This window comes from Colias eurytheme, chromosome 25, assembly GCF_061535395.1.
Source record: "Colias eurytheme isolate Ceu_HAF_F1 chromosome 25, ilColEury1 Martin Lab GWU primary, whole genome shotgun sequence".
Lineage (NCBI taxonomy): Eukaryota > Metazoa > Arthropoda > Insecta > Lepidoptera > Pieridae > Colias > Colias eurytheme.
Genome location: NC_143004.1, coordinates 5,400,931 through 5,422,532, shown reverse-complemented (window position 1 = coordinate 5,422,532; position 21,602 = coordinate 5,400,931). Strand labels below are relative to the sequence as shown.

General features: G+C 33.4%; 2 protein-coding genes across 2 annotated transcripts in view; one reads left to right on the top strand and one right to left on the bottom strand.

Moving 5' to 3' along the window:
• Positions 1-4,288: 4,288 nt before the first annotated feature.
• On the bottom strand, positions 4,289-7,569 carry LOC149897644 (uncharacterized). Its single transcript, XM_090116531.1, has 5 exons — positions 7,509-7,569; positions 6,412-7,047; positions 6,000-6,147; positions 5,282-5,413; positions 4,289-4,466 (listed from the first exon to the last, which is right to left on the bottom strand). Exons 1-5 carry the CDS (start codon positions 7,567-7,569, stop codon positions 4,289-4,291), a joined length of 1,155 nt encoding a protein of 384 aa, XP_089972657.1.
• Positions 7,570-8,098: 529 nt separating this feature from the next.
• The window catches only part of LOC149897643 (NACHT and WD repeat domain-containing protein 2), a 45,631-nt gene continuing 32,127 nt past the window's right edge, over positions 8,099-21,602 (top strand). Inside the window, exon 1 of the mRNA XM_090116209.1 lies at positions 8,099-8,324. Coding sequence (XP_089972335.1) covers positions 8,257-8,324 — 68 coding nt within the window. The 5' untranslated portion in view covers positions 8,099-8,256. The remainder of the gene's footprint in view (positions 8,325-21,602) is intronic.

The window sequence follows — 21,602 nt, the reverse complement described above, 5'->3', positions numbered from 1 at the left end:
AAATAGAAGTCTTCGATAAGTATACTCTGTGGTATTTATTTTATATCATATTCAAACTGTTTCATCAAAATATTTAGAGAACATAATGATGAGATGCCTTTTAAATTCTTTTATTTACCACTAGCTTGTTTTGTTTTACACTGTATTAAAATAGTAGTAAATTATTTCGTCGTAAGTTTTACCGAGTTCATTTGAATTTTTGAATCTATATAATTTTTGAAGTGAATCTTCTTTATTGGGGTTGGAAAAAATTTAGTGTAACATTTTTTCGTTACGCGTGATATTTTTCCGTTACACGCCGTGATTCGAGTTTCCACGTATTTCTGTAAAGTTGCATATAGTAAATTATTTTTTGAAAAATAAGTTCATAAAGAAGTTTCACTTCTTACGTGTGTACACTAGTCCACGCACAATTTTTTTTATATATAATATCTTATCTAATACGTAAGTTAATTGATCACGCAGTGCCAATATATACTTATGTAGTAATATTGAATTTTAATTCATATTTGTATACATTCAAGAAATTGAATCATCATTTATCCTTTATATTATTTATCTGTATTTCTATCTATAATGACACTTTTTATTTATATCCAAAAATTAATAGTCTACCAGAGTACTTATAATAATATTTTGTATTATCACTTAAGCGTTTTAATATTTATTTAACCATTATGTATTCATTACAATCATTAATTACGTACGTGCCTTTTGTGTGTAAAAATGATTATTTCTGTACAGTCCTTTATCGAGTATATTGAAACATATTTTCCTATTGTAATAATAATATTTAAAAATATAATCGCACGCAATACGCGATACGCACACTTTAAGAATATTAGAATAATTAATAAAAATATATACGTATGTGTCGTTTTTATGCATAATATTGTATGCATTTTTAAATGCAGTAAATTATTATAAGGGTAAGGTTAAACCTTGTTGGTTAATAATTCATCTTTATCTATTTTTATCCATTATTTCTTCCAATGGTATTTAATATGGGGACATAATTTGGAAAAGTATAGATAAAAAATATCGAAGCTCGATAACTATTACGAACTTCATAAATTATTTCTTCGCTCTTGCTTCGTATTTTTTGTTTATTTAGTAATTGAATATTCATAAAAATTACTTTAAATATTTATAGACTGGTTAAATACCCGGTTTGGTACAAAACTATAAGAAATTATTGATGATGTTAATGTACCAATAAACATAAATTGAGTACCAAAAATGGCCGTAGTATGGAATTTAATAGATCAGTTTTCACGGTACATTGTAAATATCAAATGGTTTTATAGTCTTTTTATAGGTAATTGTAATGTTCATGAACTAGTCATCAGTAAATCCTACAAGCAAATGGATTATTAGCAAATGGAAATATTATTAACTTTTATCGGACTAAATACACCAAGATTAATATATGTACATATTTAACAGAACATAGTAACAGAATTAGAAATATCCTAAAGCTCTAATTTGCTAATTTTATTTACTATTTTAATATTGATGTCTACAAATTAATTCTCACGTGTTATTAGTCATTTTATTTGGTACATAACTTTAAAATTAATTAGGTTGCTAATACTATACAAAAAAAAATATACTCAATGTCTTGTGTAGTCAAGGAGTGCCAAAGGATTTCCTTTTAAAATATTATATTATTCCTTTTAAAATCGTTTTAAGCGGGAAAATGGATTCTGAAATATGTCAAGGTTATAATATTTTTAACTTTTTGTTTTGTATTCTAACGTCATTAAAAAAGTTACTTTTAAATATTTTTATTAAATTTGCATAGAGTATGTTTTGACTGATGCAGATTATAAAAATAGATTTGTGTCAAAATTATGTGTTGTTTTGCCAACTATTTTTTAGCTGGCTACATTCCTATGTACGAACATTTTCAGATCTGGCTTTGATTATCGTAATATTCATGTATGTATGTATTTTCTAATTAAATATTATGTTGTAGTGGAAATTTACTATTTTGAATTTTATAATGGTATTTTTGTTTGAATAAGTACACAATATTTGTCCTATAAATATTATTTATTGTAGCTTTGTTTCTACGTACTAGTTGATATAAATTGCCTTGCATTTAACGTAATTAGCTATACTAGACATGGCGGGTCGCACCAGACACAGCGATGGAATCCGAGAGGAACCGCCCTTATTAATGTAAAGAGGACAAAGCGTCTTACTACGTAAAATAAAATCTACTTGTGCTTATAGCAATTGGATGCGGTGAAGTTAGTTAATCCGAATATGTAATTATTACTTAAATACTTCAAAAATTGCAATGTGCACGAGCTTGATGTGATCACTTATAAAGTTATTAGTTGGTATAATTTGTCATTTTACTCTGACCGCAAATAAAACTAAATGTAATTGGTCAATTCAAATGCTTTCTACTTCCGTATATCCGACAAAATTTTCATTAAATTTTCAGTTTTTTTATGTTAAAACTATATCTTCAACAATACCGACTGTGTCAATATTATGTTTAACCCTAGAACCACAACATTGGGTCATGGGTGACCCCACGCACACGTATTTTTATTTTTATTTAGCGATTTTTGCACCTACAACATTGTGCATCTAGGTACCTTCCGTAATTGGTAATCAGTGGCCCATGACGCATGGCGGGGTGCCCACGCCCATTAGGTTCGGAGATATAGCAGTTTGGGGTCGCCCGCGACCCGTGTTGTGGTTATCGAAACTATTTTTTTGTGATTATTTTTGTGTGATTTCACGTTTATTTCACGAATAGTCTTTCAATATGGCCTCAACGTCACGAGCCCTTGAAAGTAATGAAATTGAGCAACTTTTGGAGGAATATGAAGGTGAAACCTCCAGTTTTTCGGACGAAGATGGATCTGAAACTGCAAAAAATGAACACTCCGATGAAGATGATTTGTTTGAAGTTGAATCTGGATCAGATGATGATGATGTTCTTCTGTCTGATTTCTGTATGGGCAAAAATGGTTATACTTGACGAAGAACTCCGTTCACTGTTCCTAATACACGCACTGCAAGTAGAAACATCGTGATAAATCAACCTGGTCCTAAAGGTATCGCACGCGACGCAAAAACCGAGTTAGAAGCGTGGAAGCTTTTTTTTTCAGACTAAATATTGGTTATTATTGTGATGCATACCAATGCACAAATTGACAGACTTTCTGAAACCATAAAAGAGAGTCATTCTAAGAAAACAGTAAGAAAAACACGAAGGTGGCCGCTAAGATTTTACTACGGCATGCTTGATGCTGGAGGTGTAAATTCCTATGTAATACTCAAGGCAAACATTCGCAGGAGTAAACTGAAAAGGAACTACTTTCTAAGAAACCTAATCCTTCAATAATTAGTACAGCCCTACGTGAAACGCTGCCTTGATGAGGTCAAAAATTTGCCCCAATTTCTTAAAGTGATAATTCTTCATGTTTTGGGAGTAGATGACTAAAACAGTGCTCAGGTAGCCCAAGCTCGATCAACTTCAAGTTCCCACTGCTATTTATGCACTAGAGCCAAAGATAGGAAGGGCAGAGAGAAATGTGTAAAGTGCTCCAAAAAAAATATGTGCACAACACAGGTTACCTATTTGTCACTATTGTATCTAGATTTTCAGATTTGTACTAAATTATTTTCCCTTAAACATTCCATTAATATCCAAAAAACCTTGTAATAATTGTTTAAATTTATTAAAGTTTAATATTTTCTAAGTAATCATTTTTTTATTTTGGGGTCACCCAGGACCCATGTTGTGGTTCATTTAATTAAATTTGGATGTTGTAGTTCTAGGGTTAAGTCAATTAATTTATGTAAATCTTATTTATGTGGTTGAACAGCAGAGTAAGAATATCTCGCTTATTAAATGAATATTGTTCGTATAGATAGTAAATCGCTTTTAAGTGTTGAATGTTATATTTATTTTAGTGTAATTGTGTAAATAAAGTGATATGTGTAATGGTTTGTTTTATTTTAAAGTTCAGAAACCAGGTATTGTAAGAATGAAACGCACGTGGAATATTCGGCTATACTTTCACATATTATTATAAATAATAAAAAAGCCTAAAATATTATATTTAATCGTGAAATCAATCAATTAAGAAATAGAATCCACCATACATGCAAAAATATTTTTATTCATTAAAGCTTAAGAAATCTCAACCTAAATGCTATAATTTGAACATAATAGGTAAAAGTCACTCTGGATTAATAATTTCTAGCTATGTATATAATTTACATTATTTTTTTGTCTATGGTACAACAATTTGTCCATAGACTACAAAACTTCATTCCTCTTGCCCATAGACAAGTCTATGGGTTCTTCATTCCAATCGTCGTTCTTAGCGACCTGTATACGGGGCTTCGATAACACATTTCTGTTACAAATCATTCCATATAGAGGAACTATGTCAGTTTTATTTGAACAGTTTGTGTGGGCTTGACGGGTGTTCAGTCTGTAAATTGTTTATGGTATATTATTGTAAGAGTGCCTTTACTTCTAATTCTACAAGTTCTACGAAGTTATTTTTCCAATTTTGTCTACCTATTCTCTGGGATTTGTACAAGATTATGCTACTTAACATTTAAGTACAAGAAAAATCGATTCCAATGCGTTGTTTTAAAGTACATGTTCTGCAAAAGCCGTTTTCACGCAACTTCTACACTCAAAAAATATTATTGAATCGATTTGATTCAAATAGCGTAAGCAACTAAAACATAGCTCATGAATCTACCGTGTTAGAAACACAATTGGATTTCTATTAGCTATTGCTACCACGAATTCCGAATTTGAGTCCCATGATTAATACTCAAAACTAGCGAAAAGATTACCATACTAAAGGCCATGTTGTCGATGCTAAAGGCCTATTCAAACTGGAGCGTTATCCGCTACCGCCGTGGGTATCAGTTCACAAATGAGTACGCGATTAGAGTCTCCAAGTAATCTATACTAATATTATAAAGCTGAAGAGTTTGTTTGTTTGTTTGTTTGAACGCGCTAATCTCGGGAACTACTGGGCCGATTTGAAAAATTCTTTCGGTGTTAGATAGCCCATTTATCGAGGAGGGTTATAGGCTATAATCACCCTACGACCAACAGGGGTGGAGCCACGGGGGTGAAACCGCGCGGAGCAGCTAGTGTACTGTAAGAGTCTTAATCTCGGGATATCTACCCACGGCGGTAGCGGATACCAATTACCACTTCGGTTTGAACGGGCCTTAATTTGGGGGGTATGTACACAGAAATGAAAAAAAGAAAAAAGAATCTCACTTATACTTCCTACACGCATCAGCTCTATGTCTCTCCAGATATCGGTTCTGGCTGAACGCCTTGCCGCATTGCTGGCAGCGCCATTGCCAGGAATGGTGGCCACGTGTGCGCTGGTGCGCTCGGAGATTCGAACTATTGTGATATGTTATTATATTGATTGATAGAAATGAAATGAAATTTTCAAATTATAAATATTTGCTAAAATAGAAAAAAATTGCCCACGAGGAGATTCGTAATTTTTTCCCATCTTATCATTTTTTCAAACATTTATAAATTGCAAAATGAGAATAAACGGTATTTATGCAAGAGATGACGTAGGTGTTTGTTTTTTTTTCCTTCATATAACTACAAATAGTACAATAAGTATAACTTTACAAAACTAAAGGTTATTTTCCTGAAACAGGTGAACCTCATTGATCAATCTTCAGACAAGAAACGTGTGTCTGAAAATTGCGATGCACCAGCTTTCAGATATCAATTTATGTTTTCAATACCAATAAAGGAAATCTCAAGCCTTAGGTTAACGTGAAAAAAGAGAGATTCCTTGTTACAAAACTGAAAATATATGTAGTTTCACTACAACATCTTTCGTGTAAACAGATTCAAGAAATCTTTTTCTCCCCAAAACCTAGCAATAGACCAACCAATTATAGAAATTCCTTTCAAAATAAATTACAAAGGCATTCAAACTTATTTTAGACAATTCAACATAACATACCGATCAGCAAACGTCCTGCCACAATGCGGATACGGACAGGGAAAGGGCCGTTCCCCAGTATGCAGTCGCAGGTGACCCTTTAGCACCCAGGGCCGGTCGAAGCTTTTCCCACAGTACGTACATACGTGGTTTGGACGACGGCGTTCTTCTGGGGACTTGTAGCCTAAAATCCGTTGGGATTTATTAGAGTATGCTATGTACTGTATGGTCAAGAACTGGACTATTGGGAATTGAAACAACCAAAACGCATTCTATAAGTACTGATAGACTACGAATAAATTGAGCTGATAATGATGAGAATGATAAAGTTAAAATTAAAAAAAAAATGTTTTTTTTTTTCGTTTATAGTATTAATTTATAAAATTCTAAGATGGAGATTGTATACAAAATACGGTGATTAAGAAAATTATACCGTTATCTTTTATAGGGTCAAATTCATTATCTTTTTCGTTAATTTCCATAAAGTTCTCCTTATCAAAAGATTCCCTGCAGTACAAGAGCTCTTTATTTAGTTTTTCTTCCGCATTATTTCGAACTAAGCTCTTCAATTTTTCAGCAATTTTATCAATTGCAGATCCGCCTTTGAATGCACTCTTCAATGGTTCTCTACTTTTTATTTCCTCTATAATTGGCGCCAATGGCTCTTTGTTAACTTTTTTTTCGGCCTGCTTTGTCTCTGGTAAAGCAAGGGCTGAATCTACGACTGGTACATTCCTTTTCCTTCGCCTACGCTTTTTTTCACTAAAAACCTTCCGTTCTGTTTTCGATTCGTTCGATCTTAGATTGTACGTAGATTTATCAACTTCGCGTTTATGATTCGAACTTTTTTTACCAACTTCCGGTGCATTTACGGCTTTTTCACTTTCCGACGCATAGTCGTAACTTTCGTTCTCAGTAAATTGTGGTAAGAATTGACTTTTCTTCAATAGCTGAAGATAGAATCGCGTAGATATAGGTACTTTATCATGATAAATAGTTTCGTTCGTTTTTAAAAGAGTTTTCTGTTTCTTTAACGACATTTTTGGGCCCCGCGCTGTTCTTATTTCATCTAGAAATTGATACAAATCAATACATAGTTACTTACTTAAGTAAAATATTATATTTATCCTATCAATGATACATAAGAAAGATTAAAAAAATATGGTTTTGAATTCTTCGGGAGCAACGTAAACAACTAATGTGCATAAACGCGTATATTGGTGTGTGTATATTTTCATAGGTCAGATTTATAATATAGATAGGTAGGTGAGTACGTACCTTGAACCACATATGTAGTACGTAGGTATAGATAGAAATACTATTACACTAGCCATTACAATAATAACACTACTGTACTTGTACTAATATTAAAACAACACTTCTGTACTAAAGTAATATGTTGAGTCTATAATATAATAGTACCTACTTATTTGAATAATGAAACATTAAAAGCAAAAGAGAAATAACTGTAATACAATTTACAAAAAAAATATTGAAATTAATGCATATCTTTAAGTTTCTGAAAATTACCTGTTTCATGAATGAAAAATTCCATTAACGGACGAACGGAATTTACGAAACACTTTGGCATTACTTATATGCTTATTATTTCCTAATAAACAATCACTAGATACATAAACAACACTAAAATAATGCTTTTAGGTCATTATACTGTAAAGCACTTGTTGAAATCGACAGAAATGAAACAAATACCTAACAACAGAAGCGTGTTTTATTTTTAAAATTCAAATTTTAGCGGATAGCTATTTTCAGCTGCCAGTGTCAATTTTGATGCCACAGTTTGGTGCAGATAATTTTAGACTTATTTTAGAAATTTATTTTAATATCGTTTGTATTTTATTAGAGTTATTATTTCTCCTAATAATATTAATTGACGAAACATCCTTTTACTTTGTTGTTACATGTATTATTTTAAAGGACGTAAGAGTTTGTTAATATTGTTAAACTATAACCATAAAAACTTTTTCGTGCGAAGAAACGTAAAATGGAAAATATAAAAATGGCGCGCACGCGAGGTATGAACATGGGCGGGGGGCAAATGACAAGAGGGCGCGAATCGATTTTATTCGCGGCCGAGACGACGTAGTGAGTGCGTGTCTTGTTGCGCTTTATTTTGCCGCTTCGTCGTGATACCGGGCGATGCCAAACAACAAAAGCATTTCGCTTGTGCTCGTGTTTTGATGAAATAAATGGTGTTTAGTGTATTGTAATAAATTAATACGGTGATGTTGAGATAAAGTGGTGGAACAGCGGCGCCATGGGCAATTCGTGTAGCTCTGGGCAGGCTCATAAGGATAAGGATAATGTTTCGCAGCAGTCGGAAGAGTGAGTATCTTTTGTATCTTTAATTTTGACACTGCGTGAAGGTCAAAATCTGAAAAGCCGTGTTGAAAACTACGAAAAATAATATATGTATTAGTAAAATGTATGAAAACATTTTTATAAAAGTTATTGAATGTTTTTGAGTGTCATCGTATCACAACAGGGATGAAGATAAATCAATACATTGAAAGGACCTCTCGTAATTTGTGAATAGCTGTTATTTGTCGTGCATTTTAATTTATTCCGCTTGTAAAGGCAACATTACAAAGAGTGTTTTTGAAATATTATTATTTGAAGCAATAATTGAATACACTCTAAACTTTTAAAATAAGAAAATTCAAAGATGAGCGTTCAATTGGGAGTGCGAATACTACCCACCTACCTAACTACCTATTTCTGAGATGGAATTTGAAAAATGGATAGACATGTATTTTTTAAAACCTATTACTTATTATTCATAATATTAGACAGAAAATAACTATAGTTGAGGTTTTAATCCCTTCCTATGTTTCGGATTCGTTAGTTTAGTTTTTAATAGTAATTAGTTACGATTGCGAGATTCGTACATTATATTCAAAATGACATGATATGTAGGTACATCTCTTTGAATCGCGACAATTTACCGGTTATTGATCCTTCTCTGGGAATATCAGAACAATACTGAATTCAGGGAATAGGTAGTAAATAGTTAATCAACTAACGCCACGAAATAATTAATAGTACTCTAACCACGTTGCGGTTGTTTCAAACTATATTTTGGCAGATTATTATGAAATTCATATTTTCGTATTCACCTTGTATACCTACTTACATTTGGATATAGGTATTAAAGGCATTTTCGGAATTGTACCTAATCAGGCTTTCCATCAAACTCCTACCTAATTCTCATATTAAATTATTTTCTTCGTCCGATCAACTTGATATCTTACCGAATTAATTTATTTTTGTGCTATTAGTAATAAAATCACATACCTACCTACCTTCTTAGTTCTTACCTACTTAATTAGTAACGGTTTAAATTAAAAAAAAAAAATTAATTACACGATCACACATACATACCTAATGCACATAGCTTTTAATAATAATTTACTCGTATCTTGGTCCTATAATTTACACATCTATGTCTTTGCCATTATTAGCCTCCAACTCCATGTCTCCATATGACCGTAAATATAGCTAGCTGTCTATAAACACCAAATTTACATATAAATTATATTTTAGACGAGAGCTTTGCGCATATCTCCCTTTTATCGGTGTTAATATATCAAGGATGTACCTCTAGAGAGTTGGTAGCTAAATTTCCGCATATTATAGAGTCTTATAAAACCACATTTCGATTCAACTCGTGCATAATAATCTATTTTAGTAATATGTCTTCAATAACACTACTATGGTGTCGGTATTTAATAATATAGGTGGCCTATGAAAGAGCTTTTGCGAATAACTACTTACCTACCCACAATATTTATATACATATCTAGTATGTACTAGCTTTCCGCCCGCGGCTTCGCCCGCGTTCTCAAAGAAAAATCCGCATAGTTCCCGTTCCCGTGGGATTTCCGGGATAAAACCTATCCTATGTGTTTATCCAAGTTACCCTCTATATGTGTGCTTAATTTCATGCAAATACATCCAAGGAATAAAAAGTTTCATACAAACTTCTATCCCCTATTTTACCCCTTTAGGGGATGAATTTTCTAAAATCCTTTCTTAGGGGACGCCTACGTTATGACATCTACCTGCATGCCAAATTTCAGCCCGATACGTCCAGTGGTTTGGGCTGTGCGTTGATAGATCACTATATCAGTCACCTTTAAGTTTTATATATGTATATAGACTAGCGGCCCGCCCCGGCTTCGCCCGTGGTACATATGAAAATATGCACAGAAAATTTCATGAGAATCGGTCCACCCGTTTCGGAGGAGTATGCAGACTAACATTGTGACACGAGAATTTTATATATAAGAAGATATTATTATATACGATATAAGTATAATAAGTCGCAGGTATACATAGAAATACATGTACCTCATAAAACAAAGATAATCTAATAACAATACTTACATTCGTCTCACAGAACCCGAGACCCGAGAGAAAAAGTATAGAGCAAGTAGGTAGGTACTTTTCATGAAAGTTAATGCATTAAAAAGACGTGTGGCACTCGGGGACTGCCGCGGCCGCGGTAAAGCTATTGCATAGCACGCCTTCAAGCCACACCTCCGTGTCCGTCGGAGTGGGGAGCGTGAGGTTTTTTCGTTACGGAATACGGAATTTCTCGATTCGGTCCCCGCGCTCAAGGCCCGCGATAGAAGCTATGCAATAGCTTAATACATATTTTGTTTAGTTTTTAAAATATCATAACATAATAATCATTATCATCATCATCAAAATTGATGATGTAGTACCATGGACGAATATAATTTATTTGTCTATGGTAGTACCAAACTATTTAGAAATTTGAGGTAGTACCATGTACCTACCTACTACCTAGTTACCTACTTGAGAAAATATATTCGTAAAACTGCGTATTATTATGGTGTAATATATGAAATAATATATTAATCTCTGTAGTCACTTTTACTTGAATATTCAGCTCTAAGCCTAATAGTTTTGTGCACTATGAAAAAGGCAAACGAACCCATTGGTTTCGAGCTACCACATGCGTAAAGACTCAGGCAGGTTAGGCCTTTGAAATTATAGTGGCATAGCCACACCTATTTATTGCACAGAATACTTCCAAATGAACAGTTCGCTTACTTGTGGTTTTATGTAGTTTCATAGTTATAGCACAGATAATATAATACCACAGGTATGAGGTAATAGTATAGGTATGTGGTATAGGTGTTATTATGTCGATTTGCTTTGTAGATGTATATATGCTATATCCTTGAATGTTGTCTGTATGTTATTTCCGCTGGTTTGTATGTACGCCAGAATAGATGTATGTAAAAGTATAGGTATGTTCTCCTTTAATGCTGTCCACCTTTAAATGCAGTAGTAAGGGTGTAATGACCTTTAATTAATTGCTTAACCCGGCCACGCTTTGTCGTGTCTCTGTAGAATGTCTTACGAATGATATAAATTTTTATATAGATAGACATTCTGCTATCGTATAAAAAATTAAAAAGCTAGGGATTCAGTAAAAGCACCAAAGTGGACTTCATTACTACATACTTCACTTTTAGGATATTATAGCGATATTATCAAATAGTAAATCAACGGTCTGACAGTTTGTAACTATTTAACAACAGTTGTTCTAGAATGGATATGAGGTGGTGATGTGACTACTAAAAACAAAATATATAAAACTGTGAATAAAAAATGAATTCCTTTTATAAATTTCCTATTCTCCGGACACCAAACTGAACTAACTACTAACTAACTCTACCTATCGTTTCCTTTCCACATAAATTACACAAATTTAATCCTGTTGAAATCTCATCATACCCTGATACTCATATTGTAGAGCCGCCCACGTAGAAAATTAAACACATTCCTACATCCTAAGCACTTAGATAATATCCAAGACGCACGTTCACAACGGTTGATATATTTTATGATGTGTATTTCTGGTGTACTATTTTTATATTACGGTAGACGAGACACTGCCCTAAGTGTTTGCCGCGATGTTTGGATTTTATAACGTGGAAAGGGATTTGGAAGATGCTAAACTGTGAAATAATACGGTGAATGTTTCGGTTTATATTGTCAATTGTGAGGAAACTTTATGTTTGCGGTAAAATGACATAAGAACGCATAAAAATAAGAAAATATTGAAGGCTGTCTGCCCATTATACTGGGTACCTAGGTTATAGGTACTACACAGTTCATAATACAATCTACTACCGAAATTTAGTTTTATCTGTACATGTTCAAAAAACTTTTTTGTAGCATAAGCGAGGCCAATTTGTAAACTTGTTAGGTATCGCACAATACCTAGCCAACACGATTTATATTTTCAGAATGTAATGTTTTTACATACTTACTACTACTTACTTAGGTATTAACAAAATGAGTTTAATCTTTTAAATCGACTTGAAAGTTTCGTAAGAGATCGTTTAAAAAAATATAGTACCCAATCTAAAATGAAAATGTAAAGTTAAACAATATGATATACTTACCTACAAACAATTTACAAAGACCCAATGATTTAATACCTTACATTTATTTATATTAAAATAGTTTGTGTCGTGTTATAAGACAGTTTAGAAATATTAGTCGATCAATTATTTGTCACGAGGCAGTATTTATCTTGTCACACGATTAATAATAGGCAATTATATTATTAGCTAGCTTGTTGCCCCGACTCCGACCGAGTAGACGTGCTTTTGTTAGTTTTTTATTTCTTCACGTCTTCTCTTATTATCCTAATGCAATCAAAACCCATTTCATTCAGTGGTTCTTGAGTCATAAGATTAAATGTGTAACTACCTAAAGGCTGAAGCTACTTAAGGTTATCCTCGGATCTGTAGAAATGAAGATACAACGAAAACGAGATGGGCATAAGTAAACTTTTTCGTAAATACAGACCATTGAAATTTGAAATATCCTATTACCTGTGCCTATTACGCTCTAAATTACGTTATTCACACAGTACTTTTCTAGACTTTGTGTTCGAACCACGCCCTCAGACACAGTGGTACGGGCCACTAGGGACATGGCCATTATAAGAATGTTTAAACGAATGAAATACACTTCAATGTTTGACTGAAACTTATTAACTTAATAAGAGTTAATTTTCGCCAGATAATTATGGAAACTTCGAAACACGAAGTATTCTCTCAGAATCTTATTTATTTCCAAAACTTATTCACTCAAAATACTACCATATTGTGCCCAACGAAGCAAAAGGCACGTGCGTAAAACTTCAACAAGACTTATCAAAACGAATTCGTCAGTCTAACAAAGAGATAAACTGTGTCAAACTGAACTCCATTCATATGAATAGCAAATTAATCGTTAAAAATGTACTGCGATCCAATTATATATCAAGTGTCTTAACTCTACACGAATTGCTTCATAAATGAGGCTTGTCACAATCAATCATGCTGTTGTTGGCAACTATTTGCAAACGAGTCGTGTAGACAATACGAAATGTGGAATATTTGTCTTGGGGAATTGGAGTTAGTCACTGAAAAACAATGTGTATTGGAGATAGATCTTAATTTAAACGTGGCTAGTCTTGAGATTCTGTTGGGCATTTTATCTATTTTATACTAATCTATACTAATACTAGCGGTCCGCCCCGGCTTCGCCCGTGGTACATATGAAAAATAGATGTTGGCCGATTCTCAGACTTACCCGATATGCACAGAAAATTTCATGAGAATCGGTCCACCCGTTTCGGAGGAGTATGCAGACTAACATTGTGACACGAGAATACTAATCTATACTAATATTATAAAACTGAAGAGTTTGTTTGTTTGTTTGAACGCGCTAATCTCAAGAATTACTGGTCCGATTTGATAAAATATTTCGTTGTTTGATAGCCCATTTATCGAGGAAAGATAATATATACCAACAGAAGCGGAGCCACGCGGGTGAAACCGCGGAGCGCAGCTAGTAATATGATATATATCTTGAATGGTTATACATTCGTGGGTCTGCTAATGTCCTGTACGTGGCAACTGGCAGAGTCATTAGGATAATGTCAAAAAGAATTCCAGCATTAATATGGGTACGGTTTGTTCATATTTAAAGTTCGTTCAGTTATAATCTTACCGTCCCGTACATTTTCAATTAATCGCTAATGTAAGAAAATATCGATTAAAATGACGTGATGACTCAATACTTTAATAGTGAATTTAATTTGGAATAGTTTTCGTCAAGTGTACTTGGTTGTTTTTCTCCAAAATTTGGTCTAGTACAGTCATGAGTCAAGTACATTTCGTCTATAATTTGCTATTTATCAGACCGTTAAAACATTTGAACTTGAATAAAAACTGACCCAATTCTTAAAAAGCTTTGTCATATAGTGGTGTACAAACTTTATCTTTCGTTGTGGTTTTTTTATAGCCACTTTATTGTAACAAACGCCAGGAACCATTTCCGACATGGCTTAAAGTTGGAAACCTAATTAATTCGTTGGAAGTCATCCCAAAGGAGCAAGTAGAAAGTACCTACAAGTTATTATTTAAATTGTGGATAGTATAAAGTTTATGAATAATTGACAACATTGGTCAATTGGGACCAGCGCGGTGTCATATTTATCACAATTACGAGAATATTCAATTGGCCTTTAAAATAATTGGTCACTAAAATGTTATTCTCTCGATGTGCGGAACTCTACGTCAGCGCTTTGAAGATATAAAATTTTCTTACACTTCTGCAGTTTCTTCGTCGGATATAATGAAATTTTTCCGGGTGATATTTGTCAGAAATGGTGCAATCCTGTTATATATTTGAAGTTATGTGATAGATCCTATTGAACACTATACGGAATATTTTTATTCACTTCTTGGATTATGTTGTTGCGGTGGAAATTTAATATGTCCGACAATGAAAAGATTAATTACCGATATGAAATGTTTAGTTGTTATTTTTTATTATTCTTCACAAAATTTCCACGTGTCCAGAATACGTGGAAATTTTGTGGACACAGTGGACACTTCATTATACTTTAACCTGGGAAATCAGGTAGAATACAGTAACAATCATTTGGAAAAAAATCTAATTCCAGATCTACTGGAACCTAAGGAACCTGTGGAATAATTACAAAAAATAATTTTATTTGTTTTAAATGTTACGAAGTGTTTCTTCATTGATGATTATGAGTTATTGACTGAAAATCTATTTATCAAATACGATCGACTAAAATATATTGGCACGAAAATAGATATGCCGGTGTTCAGTTATAATAAATATTATTTATTATCGCGAGAATAGCCATTAGGTAACGAGGCGTGTGACGACTATTTTATGGGAAGTGGCAAGGTCAAACGTCATTTTCTTCAAACCAAAATATCGGGTGATAAAGCTTGACTCTTAGAGCGGGGGCACACGATGCGTTGCGGCGGCGGTGCGGCGCCGGAGCGGTGTCGCTGCGTCGTCTTACATAGAAATATCTGTGGCATGTCACACGATGCGCTCCGGCGCCGCACCGGACTTGTAACCACCAAGACGAGGCGGGGAGGGGTGAATGCGGTGCGACGTCGGAGCGGCACCGCTCAGTTGTTTTGCATCACAAGGAAGGACACACGACGCATCGTGTGCCCCCGCCCTTAGGGCGCGGGCACACGATGCGTTGCGGCGCCGCACCGCTAAGATTTCACCGTGTCAGTGGGCACACGAGCGGTGCGGCGCCGTAACGTTGTTCTGTCGCAGCGGCGTCGTAGCAGCGTTGCACAGCGTGTCCTTCCTTGTGACGCAAAACAACTGAGCTTATATTAATTTTTAAATTCAACTTATATTATTGACAATTTTATACAAATCTCAAAGACTTGAAGAAGTATGAAGTTAATATACCCGTCATGATATGGAAGATCAAAGTTTTGATTCAGATATTACTTTGACCAATAGAATTTTGAACTCACCCATTACCGAAGTTGGCACACGAATTAGTATATATACAATATACATTTGTATATTTATCATGATAATATCTCGTCTAGAACAACATCCTCGGGGACAGGAAGCGCTCATGCCATGTTATATAACTAATGAATCGAGTTATGTGTGTAATGGTCCCGAATGTTCCATCTACCTGCTCAGGAGATTTGATGTGGACTTTACTTGATGATATGCAATCTAAATGTTTGTGTTGTGTTTATTGAAATGTCGATTTGCCTTAGAGTTCAAAGCTCCTTACCTGAAGTGAGTCGAAGCATTTCTTCAATCTTACTTGGTCCAAAGTTTTCTGGTACAAAGATATAGAGAACGCAGTGTTTAAAGAAGAAGCAGTATATTGTGGATATCTTTGTTAGTTAATATCTTGTTAATCATAGCTTTAGATCATACCATAAATTGAGATAATATTGAATTCTTCTGGCCTCACTTGCTTTCGCTTGTAAAAATTTTTAGCTGAAAGATGTTGTTGGTTGCATGCGCTAATCTCAGGAACCACGGGTCCGATTTGAAAAGTTATTTTACTGTTAGTTAGTCCATTTACCGAGAACTATATATCATCATGCTAAGAGCAAAAGGAGCGGAGCAATGCTGGTAAAATCGCTAGTTATTTAATAGTTTTATTACCTTACGATACATGCATATACATTCACTTAAGCGCGTTACACACGGTGAAGATACTATAGATAATATTTTATCTTAAGATACTGTAATGTTTTATATTGCAGTATCTTAAGGTATCCGGTATCAGCGTTCTGACCATCATTTTTCTTTTTGTCATTGCGTACTAAGACCCCTGAAGAACCGCCATCATGTTACAAATGACCCGAAATTTTGTGGGTCATTATCTTAAGATAAAATATTATAGTATCTTCACCGTGTGTGACGCGCTTTATACTCTTATTTACTCTACAATCAACGTCGTAATTACGTACCAATTAATGTCCAACAATACAGTCAACACATCCCTTTCGATTAGGATTTAGGTCAATAATTCGAACAGCATCACGCAACAGTGAAGACAATGAAATGCTTTTGGCAACGGGATTCGTGTCACAGCACTGCAGCGTTAATTCATTGGACAGTAGTGGTTAACTTTATTAAATACTAGCTTCCGCCCGCGACTCCGTCCGCGCGGAAAAATTAAGATTTATTTTTTTTTCTACGTATTTTTACCGGATAAAAAGTATCCTATTTTATGCCCAGGATAATAAGGTATAATTATACCAAGTTTCATCGAAATCAAACCGTTAGTTTTCACGTGATGCCTTCACATACAGACAGACAGACGACAACAATTTTTTTTATCACATAAGTATTTGGGTTTGGTATCGATCCAGTAACACCCTATACTACTATTTATTTTTACTATTTATTTTTTTCAATATTTTCAATGTACAGAATTGACCCTTCTACAGATTTATTATATGTATAGATACGTAGTCGGTAGTGGGTAATATGCATAAATAAAGAGACAATGTTTAAGTGGATATTGTGAATGAACAATGCATTTTCTGTAAATTTTGTATTGGCATTGTCCACTATTTTTATCTATTGAATTATGAATTTTCTTCATGAACTAATGAATCAATGCTATCCTATACATAAATAGATAGACTAATTTCTATCTCACAGACTCAGTAGTATAGCTATTTACAATATATATTTTTTTATAAAAAAAAATTATATTTTTTATAAATATAATTTGGTTTTATATATAAAAATTCATAAACATTTTCATAATAATTGTACATATATGTATATATATATATACATCAACAAAATTCAGAGTCCGTCATTATTACATCCCTCACCTTTAAACCGTGGGCGGATATCCTTTATTTTTAATGCATTATCCGTTTCGGGTAGGTATCAGCCGGGTAAAGGATAATTTAGATCCCGGTAGAATGAAGAAGAGTATTCGTAATAATTTATTATTGCAATAATTGTACTATTAGTCCGGGATACATCGCCCATTTTTGCAAGTGATTACTATCAAGCTAATTTTTCGTGAGTAGCTTTATTTTGATGAGATGCCCAATAATTTCATGTATGAAACTCTCGATTGTGGTAGCTACCAGAGGAAACAAGGGTAAAATATTTTGATTTGATGGTTCTGAAATATTAATTACTAACTGAATGTTTTTTTTTGTTCAATCTCAAGATAATTATCTAAATTATTCGAAAAAATATTTGTCCTACAAAATCTATGGTTTGATCAAAGAGTCCCCCTTTCCAATGTGTATCGATAACGAAGTCATCATAAATGATTAGTAACCAGCTGATTTTTTTATTTTCACTTATTTAATACTTATATAATTCAACAGACATATTGTCCTACAAATTGCGTAATAAATATTTGAGAACCGTCAAATCAAAAAATTTTATCCTTGTTACCTCTGTAAGCTACCACAATCGAGAGTTTCGTTCATGAAATTATTGGGCATCTCATCAAAATAAAGCTACTCACGAAAAATTAGCTTGATAGTAATCACTTGCAAAAATGGGCGATGTATCCCGGACTATATATAATGTACAATAAAATACGTTTGTAATGTATCCCACAACCAATTAACAATTGAAGTTGTTATGTTAGATACTTATGTATTGTACCTACATTCTTGAAGAGATAAAAAATTATGTAGTTAATAAGATCTATGCTATATAATAATATAGATATAGTACCTATGTACCGAAATCCTTTAATATGACCTAAAATTGTCGGAGTTGTAACTTAAATTGCATCCAACACCCCCGTGACGGGTTGAACATAAATTTTATCCTTATAGGTACGTTATCCCATAAAATTTAAAACATAATCCACACTTTTCCTATATAGCATCAGTTCCTTCATTTCAAGTGTGCTCTAGGTGGTGTGAACATCGCTATTTATATTTTATTCTAACAATTACAAAGCTGAATAATAATTCTACATATCATTTTGGCTTCATACTCCTGGCTAAAGCCAGTCATAATTAATTACGAACTCTAATAACTTGCACACTTGATCAGGTGGTTAATCCGTTTCATCAAACCAAAAGCCCTCAAGAATATTATTTATTGAATCCATACATCGAGCGTCTTACCGCTTATTACTCTTATTTAATGCTGAAAAATAAACCATTGGAAGTTTCGTCTGGCTACACGCCAATCGACACATAATAACACCGCTAATACTTCGAGGTGATTTAATTTAATTATTTGTTTGTGATGCCGCAAATTCTCGCTACACCTACCCATCTACTTGGGTAATTATTTTTATTGAGACTGACATGCGCGAATTATATTTTGAGTTTTATTGGCTATTTGAATTGCGTTAAAATATAAAAGAAGATTCAAATTCCAGATTAATAAGAGTCCAATAAAAACTGCTTATATTAAAATTATAGAGGAGATAAAAAAGGAACATTTTATACAAGTAAAAGTAAACAAAAAGCTTTGAACTACGATGATTGGTTCGCATACGAAACAACTTAGTTCAAACAGTAAGGATATGTAGGAAATGCATTCAACTTCCGCGGCAGTTGAGCCAGTTGTCGATAGCATGTATTGGAAAATTGGATTGGAAGCTATAGTTTATACCACATGTTTATTTTCAATAGTATTGAGTCAATACACAGTAGAAGGCTTACGCCTAAGACTACATAGACTACAGGCTGTGTGTGATAAGTGAAAAGGTAATAGAAGCTTTGTGAAAGGATTTCTGTTTTAGGGAAGGGTAAGGGAATGTTTGATATAAACAAACGTAGGTACCTATTTGTATAGGGGGACAACATATTGATTCTTGTAAAATGTTGTGGTAGATAATATAGGTACATATAGTATATATATAATATGTATATTGAATATACATGTCAAACCTATAATAAAAATCATCTTGTATAGCATATAAAAATGTACTAAAACTTGATGCGCAAACTTCCCCCACCACGCTACTTTTTGGCCAAGAAGTTTGCCGGGCGCTATACTACCATTTACAAATTGCACTGTATCTACACAGAACTGTGCTGTGAGTAGACAAATCTCGATCTTTCGTTCTTAGAATCGTAGCTCTATAGAGGCATTTATTGTTTAAGTCAATTGGAAAACTTTAATTCAGCATTATTGAATTGAGCTTACTCAGCACAATTCGATTGAATTATGCACAAACTTAATGTATTGAGAAAAATTAAAGTCTTCATAATAGAGCAGGCTCCAAGGAGATGTTCGTTTGCAAAAATCGCGGACCTAAATCTGACTTCTGATATATATTGTATAGATCCCAGACATCCTATAGACAGATGTTGCCAACCAGTTTTGTGGTCCCCCTGCCCGCACCCCGGTAATTAAATATGGCATACAAAGAAAAAAATAAAAATTTACAAAACATGCCGTGTGGGGTATCAAATGAAAGAGCTTATTGAGTAGATCACGAATATATAGCATACTATATACATTTCTTACACTTTCTCTAAGATTTTTTAGAAAATTTACGAAAATGGTCCATTTTTGAGTTAACTTTAAACCACTATAGATTGAAAACTCATGAATATATTTTTTAAATTATTATTTTAAATAATTAACAATAGTCCATTGTTTATGATTCAATAGTTCGTAATATAATATAAGTGAGCTATGTGGTGGATTTGATGAAAATAACTATATACTATATGAACTTGAAAATATACTCGCCATCTTTGAATGCTCCCCCCACTCCCCCATGCAACTATTTCACTGTACGAAATATTGAATCGTAAACAATGGACTATTGTTAATTATTTAAAATAATAATTTAAAAAATATATTCATGAGTTTTCAATCTATAGTGGTTTAAAGTTAACTCAAAAATGGACCATATTCGTAAATTTTCTAAAAAATCTTAGAGAAAGTGTAAGAAATGTATATAGTATGCTATATATTCGTGATCTACTCAATAAGCTCTTTCATTTGATATCCCACACGGCATGTTTTGGAAATTTTTATTTTTATCTTTGTATGCCATATTTAATTACCGGGGTGCGGGCAGGGGGACCACAAAACTGGTTGGCAACATCTGTCTATAGGATGTCTGGGATCTATACAATATATATCAGAAGTCAGATTTAGGTCCGCGATTTTTGCAAACGAAACTCCACTGAGAGTCCGGTCTATAATACACTCTACGCTTTCAACATCTTCCGCTCGAACAAATTAGTTTTTAACGCATAATAAATATTCACATCTGTTGTCTAGACAAAAGTCTGGATAAGAAGAGTGACGTTGTAAGTGCGTCACACCTTGCCAGCTATGTGGGTCACGGACCACGGTACTAAAGTCAGGAAAACTTAATTTTACTACAGAAATGTCGTTGTTTACGCTGTATAGTGTAGAGAAGTTACTACGCTTTATAAATCATACAGGTAGGGGGTAATGATTTTTCTTTTTTAGTAAGTTAGTAAGTCGTTATATGGGTAGTTAAATTGTTCATCGTAAATGAGCCTTTACAAAAATAATGAAGTAAATTTTAATAATAGTAAATAATCATTCCAAAAAAAATGAATGAAGTAAAAATAAGAATTTCGTAAAATCGACAAAACTAGATGATGCTTTCTTGTTAACAAAATGCTTACTGAACTGCTCTCGTTTTCTCTCTCGGAAATTGTCTTATTAGATACTATTTGAGAACAATTCTTTCTAGTATGATTATGATTTGTATTTCGTGGTCAAAATATCGAATGAATTTCTCAGTTCTTTACAGTT

What these genes read in the sequence shown, in the direction of transcription:
- LOC149897644 (XM_090116531.1), bottom strand. Translation starts at nt 7,569, where the DNA reads ATGCCAAAGTGTTTCGTAAATTCCGTTCGTCCGTTAATGGAATTTTTC. An exon ending in TGACCCTATAAAAGATAACG is followed by an intron (nt 6,148 to 6,411) that starts GTATAATTTTCT and finishes ACAAGTCCCCAG; the next exon opens with AAGAACGCCGTCGTCCAAAC. An exon ending in GGCAGGACGTTTGCTGATCG is followed by an intron (nt 5,414 to 5,999) that starts GTATGTTATGTT and finishes ATATCACAATAG; the next exon opens with TTCGAATCTCCGAGCGCACC.